The sequence below is a fragment of the Terrapene carolina genome, unplaced genomic scaffold (assembly GCF_002925995.2).
Source record: "Terrapene carolina triunguis isolate 2854851 unplaced genomic scaffold, T_m_triunguis-2.0 Scaffold93, whole genome shotgun sequence".
Taxonomy (NCBI): Eukaryota; Metazoa; Chordata; order Testudines; family Emydidae; genus Terrapene; species Terrapene triunguis.
Genome location: NW_020664444.1, coordinates 31,676,810 through 31,687,659, shown reverse-complemented (window position 1 = coordinate 31,687,659; position 10,850 = coordinate 31,676,810). Strand labels below are relative to the sequence as shown.

The 10,850-nt window shown below is 48.3% G+C and overlaps 1 protein-coding gene across 3 annotated transcripts in view; it reads left to right on the top strand.

Annotated features, from left to right (window-relative positions):
- The first annotated feature begins 9,674 nt into the window (after nucleotides 1–9,674).
- NPRL3 (NPR3 like, GATOR1 complex subunit) overlaps nucleotides 9,675–10,850 on the top strand; it is a 133,780-nt gene continuing 132,604 nt past the window's right edge. Inside the window, exon 1 of one of the 3 annotated variants that reach the window (XM_029911297.1) lies at nucleotides 9,675–10,735. In XM_029911297.1, the coding sequence (XP_029767157.1) occupies nucleotides 10,618–10,735 (118 nt within the window). In that variant the 5' untranslated portion in view covers nucleotides 9,675–10,617. The remainder of the gene's footprint in view (nucleotides 10,736–10,850) is intronic. The other 2 variants (XM_024197798.3, XM_024197799.3) reach the window with 2 other exon arrangements.

Here is a 10,850-nt window from a genome sequence, read left to right as displayed (position 1 = left end):
CAGGTCTGTGATGATTGCCTTCACAGCTTAAGTTATAAAGGGGAAGGGGAGAGCAGAACTTGGCTACTGTCCATTGTCATTGGTCACTTCTGGGACCCACCCAATGACGAGGGGCTATCTTATCTCCCTATGAAACAATGCCTTGCCCTGCTCTGGATTGTACACTGGGAGGTTTTATCAATTTCTCACATCTTAAGCAGCAATGGGATGGCCTGGGGAAATGAACTGGGCACAGATGAGCAATCAAACAGTACTGGGGAATCGTAATGACAAAGTGAAAAATGTCAGGCCAAAGAGCATGGAGGGAATCATCATGTTTTACAAACATGCTAAAAGGCTTAGAGAGAGGTGACAGTCGTGACAGATCACTGCTTTCCATATAATACATGGGACAGATCAGGACGTGCTAAATGCAGACTGTGGGTAAAATTCTGGCCATGCTGAAGTCAGTGGGAGTTCACCCTGTGTTGCTCCTGCAAAGAATTATTTACTAATTATATAAGGACATTACTACGTAACACTAGTTAAAAAAAATTACATCACTTTAGATCTAAAAACTTCTCATGAAAGTAGCAGTAGTAATGATACTTTGTACAAACACACACACACACACCTTGCTGAATTAAGTAGGGTTCCACAGAAACGTGTGTATATGTGAAAATTATTATATACCACCTCTATATCTACAGAATGCTTCTGATCCCTAGATTTCAAAGTGTCTGAGCCATGCTGCCTTCTTGCAGTAAAATAGCAGGCACCCAGAAATCAGTTTCTGAAACCTATAATTCATTGGCCTATAGGTATCTCTCTGGAGCTCATCGCTGGAGTATTTGATTCTTCAGGTCTTTCATTCCTTGACATATAATTATTACTATTATTTATCCCTTATATTGTGGGATAGCACAGAAGGCCCCAGTCAGGACTGGGAGCCCATTGTGTTGCATGCTGTACCAACTCACAGGAGGACACGGTTCCTCCCTGGAAGAGCTCACAGTCTAAATACACAGAAACAAGCAAGGTGCGGGGGAGTGAATGAGCAAGGGGATGGCTGGCATATGTCTAGAGTCACTAGGCAACCACGAGGGGCTGGAGGAATTGCCAGGTCCTGTGGTTAGACACAGTGTCAAAGAAATGCTCCTCTGGAGAAGATGCTGACGTGATTGCAAGAAGGAACCCCTTGTCCCAGTGCCTGTTACACGGGCTACAACAGACCCATATGCCACCAAGATGAATTTATAAAAGCAATGCACACAGCTCCCCTCACCCCGCCATACTGAAAGCAGGCCACAGACAAGAAACTGCCACCATCAGCCAAAATGAATGCCCTTGCACCTTGCCACAACTGCAGTATGATGCCTCATATACACAAGCCAGCCCGACAACTGCCCTTTCCCCTAGAGGGGATTGGTGATCTGTGAAGATCAATAATTTGTGGAGGGTCAGGAGAGATGCTGTACAATCCACTCCACCTTGTCGGGGCATCATGTTTCATTGGGAAACTGTCTGAACCACAAGGTCTTCGAGGAATAGATTTAAACCCAATGGCTGCTGCTTTCTGGAGAAGGTAATTCTGCCTTACAGGGGACACCTTCCAGGGAACTAGTGGTGCTTGGGCCATTTGTGTGTCTCGGAGCTTGTCCAGATTAGGGAAATCTCCACTAACCATAGAACAATAGGGTTATAAGGGCGTGATTACACCTGTGGAAGCCTCTAATGGAGAGACACTGCACCAGTGCAAAGTGGGGCTTGCCCCAGTGCGACCTGCCCTGCAAGGGCTTGCCTGCACTACAGGCTTTTGCAGTGTGAGGCTGCACCAATGCAACCCCAGTGTGGATGCTCTGCACTGCTGTGAAACCAGAATCAAGCACCCCAGTGTAATGTGTCTACACTGGGGGTTTGTACCATTGCAGATTTCCCCAATCTAGACAAGCCCTCAGCAGGCTCCATTTGCTCCTCTAGCCAGAGCATTCAGTCCTCCTTTAGCTGTGGTAGATGCAGAACTGGAAGTGCTTCCCACTAACTGCTCCTGGCTGCTAGCCTCCATGACAGCTAACTGCACAGGGATGCCATGCATCATTATGCAGGGCTCCCTGCCACTGGTGAGGCAGCAGGCTCTGTGCCTATGCTGTGGCAAGCATTGCTACTCAGGCCTGTGTAGGAGCATGGGAGGCACTGCTGCTCCCAGACAGGAGCATACTATTAGCAGGTGTCTTCAGTTAATGGAGAGAGAGGCTGCCCAGCAGCAGGAGGTTTCCCTGTGTGAGTGCTGGAGCCCTAGCAACAGTGACTAGTGCAGTGAAGGCTGGTGGCTCGAGTGTTTCCATTCTGATCAGGCTGCAGTTGACCCTTGACTCTCCAAACCCTTCATTGTTGGAATGGACATTTTCTGGGCCTGGTCTCTGCCTGTGGGTTTTTGTTGTAAGTTTGAGCCCATTATGGTCACCATATTTGGCATTGGGAAGGATTTTTTCCCCGGATCAGATTGGTGGAGACCCTAGGGCAGTGGTTCCCAAACTGGGGTTCGTGAACCCCTGGGGGTTCGCGAAATGTTACAGGGGGTTCTCAGGAAAAAATTCCCTAATGGCGGACAGAACTGTCCCTAGGGATCTTGGGCAGCACAGGGCCAGCAGCCCAGAGCCCCTGGACTTCCAAGAGCTAAGCAGCTCAAAGCAAGCCTATCTATCACACTGAGGAGATTTAAACTTCAAGACTCCTTATAAGAAATGGAAAGGGAGGTGGATATTTTTTGATATTTTTAAAATTAAATAGGCAGCTAGTATTGTTTTTAAAATTATTATGAAGAAAAAGTTTAAGCTTTGTTGTAACGTGCGTTGTTTGCCTGGACTGCTCAAGACCTGAATGCTTGTGTAGGAGAAACTCTTTGAGTTGGCTTCTTAAATACCTTCATGCTGTTTCACATCTGATACTCCTTGATGAAACATAGGAGCCTTGTCTTATAACAGGCTTATTCAAAGTGATACAAGCTATGAAAGTGAGATCTTGGAAGAGTGTTGCCATTTTCATAATGTAATAAAAAAACTGTAATGATAAATAATAATGAATAGTGTGTAATAAACAGTGTCTCATAAAAACAAATTTTATATTACCAAGATCACTGCTTTTATAATTTATATTCAGGTAAAGGAGAAAATCCCTGGAAATATTCATTTTTTAGGAGGGGGTTCACGACACTTGACATTTCAGCGAAAGGGGTTCACAGGTTCTTAAAGTTTGGGAACCACTGCCCTAGGGGGTTTTCACCTTCCTCAGCAGTGTGGGGCACAGGTCACTTGCAGGTTTAAACTAGTGTAAATGGTGAATTCTCTGCAATTTGAAGTCTTTAAGCCATGAGTTGAGGAGTTCAGTAACTCAGCCACAGGTTAGGGGTCTATTATGGCCTGCAATGTGCAGGAGATCAGGCTAGATGATCATGATGGTCCCTTCTGACCTCAAAATCTATGAATCTGTAATAATAAAACCTTGCAATACTTTTTTGAACCTTCCTGGTAGGGTAGTGGCTGGAGTGGGAATTTGGTCGGGAAATAGGCCTCATTGAGGAGCAGTGCCTTTGAGTTTTCTGAGGAGAATTGGTTTTGAATGGGCAAAGGTACAAAACTCTGAAAATTGCCCTTTGTGCTTGTGCAGTAGGCTTTGAATGAGGCTTGGCATCATCCAGATGGCTAAGTAAGCAACATCATCAAAAATGCCCTGGACCCTGCCACACACAATGTGCCCCAAGGAGGCTCTTGTGGACCCTTGGCACATTCAGTGCACACTATGTGAAGGAGATGAGTGTTTCCTAGCGGCTCATGCCAAATAAAACCTTATGTGTTAGAGGGCACATCCAGCCCCTGTCACCATGGAGGAGGCCTTATGTAGCAGCATACTGGGGAGGAGAGGGGAGTGAAGCATGGATGAGTGGGGGAGGTGGTAGAGTTGGGGCCAGATGATTGCTGATGCATCCTCACATCTTCCCCAGTGCCCTGTGGGCTGAAGTAGAGAGGATCTGGCCCAGCTACTCAGGCTGGGCACTGGGCTCAGGACTCTGGAAGTGCTGAGCCGCACTGCATAAGTGAATAGTGCTTCCCTTGGAATTTCATTTATTACAGACCTCCTTTCTATGCTTTGTCTTTATTCCTTTCAAAATATTATATACTATGTTAAAATTAGTGCACTCCAAAGCTAGGTCCCCTTAACTCTGCCCACTTGTGCATATGGCATATGACACAGCCCTTAATTACATAATCACATACTCCAGTATCCAGGAGACCTCTGCCTCATATAGCGGGTGAGGAAGGCTGCACACAGTGCAGTTACTAAGAAAACTGGCATTAAAAACCATTTATTTTCTCCATGGAAATTAAATTATAATTTTAAAATGTTTTTAATAATGACATTATTTGTAAATGGACACAATGTTCATGTATTTGTATCCACGAGTCCCCACTCCACTCGTTGCATGCTACAATCTGCACAGAGGGCCAAATTCTTTTCTCAGTCATAGGATTAATTCCATTTACTTCACTGCAGATGTCACTGGGAACAGAATTGGCTGAGAATGATGCAGGGCTTCTCAGGGTCCCTCCCTCATTCACTGTTCACTGTCCAACCTGAGCATCAAAGAGGCAGGGGCCCTGCAGAAATCATTGTCTGATCACATAACTAAGGACTGTACCATAATGTGCAGGCACTGAGGTCAGGTCTCCAGCACAACTGTAACTTTGAGTATTGTGTCCATTTACAAGGAAATCTGTATGAAGCAAGGTTTAATGAAAACAAAACACAGCAAACGGTGACTGTTCCAATTAACTCCTGAACACTAGAACTGCAATGAGGCAAGACCTCCAGTCAGCAGAAAAGCAAGGACAATGCTTCATTTGTTCACCTCTCAGATTACAGGTGTGTGTATAAATTTAGGGATTTCCCTTTGTGGGGACCAAGAACTCAATTTTGCCAAAGATCCTGTGGAAGTAAAAAGTGCAGCTGAGCTGTAGAGATAATTCACACCACTTAGCGTGCTAGATCTTTAAAGCACAGTATACATATATTTTCTCCCCATGAGATTCCCACTTACTGACTTATATAAAGATTTCTATACATGGAAACTTCAAGTAGTCAAATTAGATATCTTTAAACACTAAGACTAGTTTGTGTGTGCACATGTGAGTATCGACAGAAAGAATACCTTGTTATGTGTTCTATATATTTTACATATATGTTAACATATTCTTTGTATGTTAGTTCAAGTTTTTATAATTCCTGTACTCATTAATCTTGTACTTGTAAATTACTTGTGTAATCTTGTTAAGATTAGTAATGGCTGTATAATATGTAGGCAAGAACACACAACAGTCACAGTGTGATATATTTGTGACGCAAGTGCATTGTATGGCACCAAATATATAGTTATAAACAAACAAGTCAGTATTGTGAAACCTACTCAGAATGAATCCTGTTTAGAGTGAAGTAGAGTTAGTTTTAGATTGTTCTGGGCATTGCAAGGTATAAATGGCAATTGGTTCCAGCAGGCCTCTGTCAGTCAAGCACTTCTGTGTTAAGAAATAAATAACAGGGTTCCCCTTGCTATTTACAGCTAACTACTCCATAACCTGGGTTGGCTGGAAGGAGGTAGCACCAATTTGCAACTAATGCTCTAGTTTAACTCCAGGTACAAGATTCTGAAAGCATTTTTTCCATTCAGTCACAGTTGCTGGAGGATCTGAGAAATAAATTGAACAAAGCCCACCTAAAGAAACACTGAAGCTGGATGTCAATTTTTAGGAAGTATAGCACTGATTTGGGGTCTCTTGTGCCTCTATGTCAGTGGTTCGCAACCTTTCCAGATTATTGTACCCCTTTCAGGAGTCTGATTTGTCTTGCGTACCCTGAGATGTCATCTCACTTAAAAACTACTTGCTTACAAAATCATACATAAAAATACAAAAAAGCATCACAGCACACTATTACTGAGAAATTGCTGACTCATTTTTAAATATAAATATTGTACTTACATTTCAGTGTATAGTATATAAAGCAATATAAACAAGTCATTGTCTGTATGAAATTTTAGTTTGTACTGACTTTGCTAGTGCTTTTTATGTAGCCTGTTGTAAAATGAGGCAAACATCTAGATGAGTTGACGTACACCCAGAAGACCTCTGAGTACACCCAGGAGTACGCACGTACCCCTGGTTGAGAACCACTGCACTATGTCACTCAACAGGCAGGCTGACCGATAGATAGAAGTGGATTGTCTCACTTTTGCAGACAAAAGCAAGCAATGAGGCTTGGGGATCCACTTCAAAGTGAAGGTTTATCTTCCAAATGCTTTTCACCATAATCTCAGTGACCAATTAATACCAACGCAGAACTGGATTTCCAATGCACCGCAGTAGGATCAGGGACAGTAATTCCTCCAGGTCCTCATCTGTGGCACTGTCAGTTGATTCCAATTCATTTCAACGCCAAATAATTTTGGGACCATTATGTTTTGAAAACCAAATCTTGAAAGTGGAAATCAAAGTGTGATGATTTTATGGTGTGGCTTCATGCTCATCCTCAAATTGCTGTGTTATAGCAGGCTCTCACCCCAGAGTTCCCTGCCTCAGCTTCCCCTTATGGACTATCAAGAAGTTCAATGAGGTTCCTATATAGTGAACAGTACCTCTTCAGGGGTCTAGTTTAATTAATCAAAGGCCAAACATGGTATGCAAACAAGCCTTCACTCCTGTATCATAACTGAGTTATGGGAAAGAAAATTAGTCTGCATGCCCCCACCTGATTCCTTCCATCCAGGCTCTTCATCAGTCAGGCCCTCTCAACCCAGAATCCTCTTCTGAAGTCAGGTCTCCTGCCATCCACTGGGAAAAGGTTCCTTCTCTGGATTCAGGACTGCTACAGAGATCAAACCATTACAGCTCTTCCCTAGAGGAGCACATAGCTCCCCAACAACCTAGATCCCTTGCCAGTAGCTGGTAAGATCCTTTCACTGGGACTAGGACTTAGTCCCTCCTAGTCCTTTCAAGACCAGCTCACCCCAGCAGTACCTCTCCTGGGTCCCCTTTCCTGGTAAACTCTCTCTAACCAACTCCCCTGCAAATTTCCTCTCCTCAGGAGTTTCTCTGATCTGAGAGCCACTGACTGAGCTTTCATAAGCCTTTATTAGGCCCAGATGTTCCTTAACTAATTAACTGCCACCCAGGCACTAGGCAGTTAACTACTCATGTGGAGCTGAGTTGGCCCATTCTCCTTAGAGGAGCCTGTCTCAGGTAGATTGGGTGCCTGAGCCTCTGATGGATCAGCTACCCTGTGACAAGCTTATTAGACTTTTTGCTGTAATTTAACTACAACCTCTCCCAAATGTAAATGACAAGCATCTCTGTAATTTCTTATCTTTTAAAATTAATATTTTGTTTCACAGAAGACAAACTGGGAAATTGTAGCACAGTTAACACAGTTCAGGGCACAAAGAATGCTCTTTGGAGATAATACGCCTGCTCTTTAATCACTCTCAAACAAATATCTCACTTGGGCAACAACTACTCCTGCTACAATCTTTATCATCCGCCTCACAGAGAATGGCAAGGCAGATAAAGCATTCAGCAGTGTGTCCATCCATCCCCGGCCACCCATTTCTCTTTGTATGCAACCTCTGAGAGGGGATCCTGCAGAGCTAAATCCACATTAAGTATGTATTACTTTGTTGCTCAAAGCCTTTTTAGTCTTTGTTAAAGTAGCTGTATATAGCAAATTGATACAGAGGAGTTTTTATGCGAGGTATCCACATGAAAATACAGGTCCTTTTCAATTGTAATCCCTGATAATGGACATTGCCCTGACCCCAATTAAAATTCCTGAATATGAACTGGAAATTGTTTGGCAAACAGAGAACTGAAAATAAACATTAATGGTAAGGGGAGTAGTATCAAGTGACCTACAACAAGCAATAATGTTTTCATTAATGATCTAGAGAAAGGTATAAATTCAACAGGGATTGCGTTTGGTAAGAAAAGCTAAATCAGAGGGTCAGACCCACAGTGCACAGAAACCCAGAGAGATCATAATTGTGGAGTTTGGGCAATAAGATCAGTTCTAATGAATGCTATATCCAAGGAAAGGAAGCATCAGCAGATACTTGTCACATTTTGATAAAGGAAATTCTCCCCCATGGATTTCAGTCTGGAGTATATGAAATGAGTCCCATTGTGAGGGTCACAGGCCTTGTCCTAGGGCAGGGTATCTGGGGGCATTCTCTCCCATGGGTGACTATGTTATCTGTTGGCAAGAGGCAATGACACAGGACTTGAGGAAAGGAGCTGAGGCATAGAGAAAGAACGGGTGATGCTTCTGCTAGTGGTCCCCAACCTTTTTGTGGCCAGTAGCACATTCATGTTTTCAGAAGAGTGTGGCTGGCGCCAACAATTTTTCAAGGCTTATTTTGTATTTGTACATTAAATAATACGAAAAAACATCATATTTAATATTACATAATATATGAATCCAGAGAGAAGCTGGAGAGAAGCCGCAAGGACAGAGAACACCAGCACTCACAGCCCCGGAGTACTCTGTCCCCAGCAGGCGCGGGGCCCCAGCTTCTCTCCCCTGTTGGGCACTAGGCAGGCCCCGCGTCTGCCGGGGCAGGGCCGGCTCTAGGTTTTTTGCCGCCCCAAGCAAAAAAATTTTTGGCTGCCCCCCACCCCAGCCCTGGGCTCTTCCCCCCCCACCAGTGCCCTCCCACACCCGCACATGGAAGGCATAGGGACTAACTCTCAAACCTTGTACCCGGAAAGGGATGGGGATCTAGTAAAGAGGGTTCTGGCAGAGGAGCGGGTGTGGGAGTGCTTGGGGGCTCTACACTGGCAGAGAAGTGGAGTGTGATGTACTCGCGGAGGAGGGTGGAGGAGGAGAGGGGATATCAGGAGGGTTGCAGGAAAAGAGGTGCAGGGGAAAGAGGAGGTGTGGGAGGAGAAGGCTGGGGGAGGGTACAAGGGGAGAGGTGCGGGTGAAGGGAGAGTACAAGGGGAAGGGGTTCGGCAAAGGAGTGATGGGGGGAGGTACAAGTGAAGAGGCTGCGAGCAGGATGGGGGGTGCAAGGGCTGAGAGGGGCAGGCGCTGACAGCTGCTTCCCTAGCCCCATGCAGGCAGAGCCAAGAGGACGGACACTGACCCCCAGGTGCCCGAGCCGCGGGGGTCCCTCAGTGGGGCAGTATCCCCCGCTGCCCCGCTCAGAGCCGGGCTCTGCCTCTCCCCGCCCCTGGCGCTGTGGGAGCCCGGGGCAAGCAGCGCAGGGCTGAGGAGGGGGAGGTGCGCAGCGGGCTGGGTCTGGGGGCAGCTCCCTGGCAGCTCGGGCTGCCCAGCCACTCGCCCCATCAGCATGCGAGCCGGGATCCGCGCCCCCCTGCCCAGCCTGGCGGTGCCCTGCACAGCCCACTCGGGCAGGGAAACGCTGTGCTGCCCTGGGGAGACTCAGAGCAGTAGCAGTGGCAGCAGCAGGACCCCTCCTCCCTCCCGGGCCCCGCTTCCCTCCTCCCCGGCTCATCACACACTCCAGGAGCCCCTCTCACTGCCGCAGCCCGGGCTCGGCTCCAGGGGACAATGCTCTGGCTCTCCAGCAGCAGGGCTCTGGCCAGGGCTGGCTCCCGGCTTTTTGCCACCCCAAGCAGCCCCGGAGTTCTCGGTCCCCTGCAGGCGCGGGGCTTCTCTCCCCTACTGGGCGCACATAAATGCCCCAGCGGGCACTGCGTTGGGGACCACTGTGCTAGACATTAGTCAGGGAAGTACTGAAATGCTGGCCACATGGGTTTTTGTACTCTGGAAAATCACAGTTATAACATATTAATTAGTACAAAGTGAAACATCTAGTGTAGACTAGGGCTGGTGTGTTTAAGTTTGTATTTGCTGGCTGTGGTTAACCCCCCAGCTCAGTGTAGAGTCTACAAGGTCTTTTGCTCCAGCCTGGCGTTGCTGCACTGCTGGGTGATGGTGGGAGATGCTGCAGGGCCTGGGCCGGTGAATGGAATTGTGGTGGAGAATCAAACGGCTGTTAGAGCAACGAGGGGCGTGAGCACCTGGGAGGTCAGCGGGTGAAGCAGAGCCCGTGGCCCGGCACGGCTGTAGGGTTCCGCAGGCTGGGCTGGGAGCTGCAGTGGCTGGCAGGTCCCAGGCTCTGAGCGGCAGGATACGCACAGGCTGCAGAGACAGCGCCACGGGGGGTAACCCCGGAGCCCCAGGCTGCTGTGCACGGGTCTGTGCTGGGCCTGCGTGCGGCAGAGCTCCCCGTCCTGTTCTCGTGCGGGCCCGAGCAGCCCGGGGCGCGGCAGAGCCGCGGGGGGAGGGGATCTCGTGCCTCACACGAGCAGGCCCAGCCTCGGGGAAAGCGTCGCTCGCTTCTCGCCGGCCCGCGGCAGAGCGCGACCTCTGGACCGGAGCAGCTCGAACCGGAGGCCACTCAGCGCATGCGCGGAACCGGAAGTCCGCCAGGCATTGCTTCTTTAGGGCCCTTCTATGCTACTGAACTGAGGCGTTTCTATAGCCCGCGGCTGCCGCTCGCTCGGGGAGCTGTGAGGGAGGGGGAGTGGCGGCGCCTCCGGCTGCCTCGCGGGGAGCCGGCGCGGGGGGATGGGCGAGAGTACCAGCCCCATCAGCGTGATCCTGGTGAGCTCGGGCAGCCGCGGCAACAAGCTGCTCTTCCGCTTCCCCTTCCAGCGGGGCCCGGAGCACCCGGCCGCCCAGGCCGGTAAGTGACAGCGCGGGGCCACGTGCCGGGCGGCCGGGCGCACGAGGCTGGAGCGGGCCACTAGGCCTCGGGGCTTCGTCCTCTGGGCCTTGTCGCGCGCGCAGAGCGGCCTGAG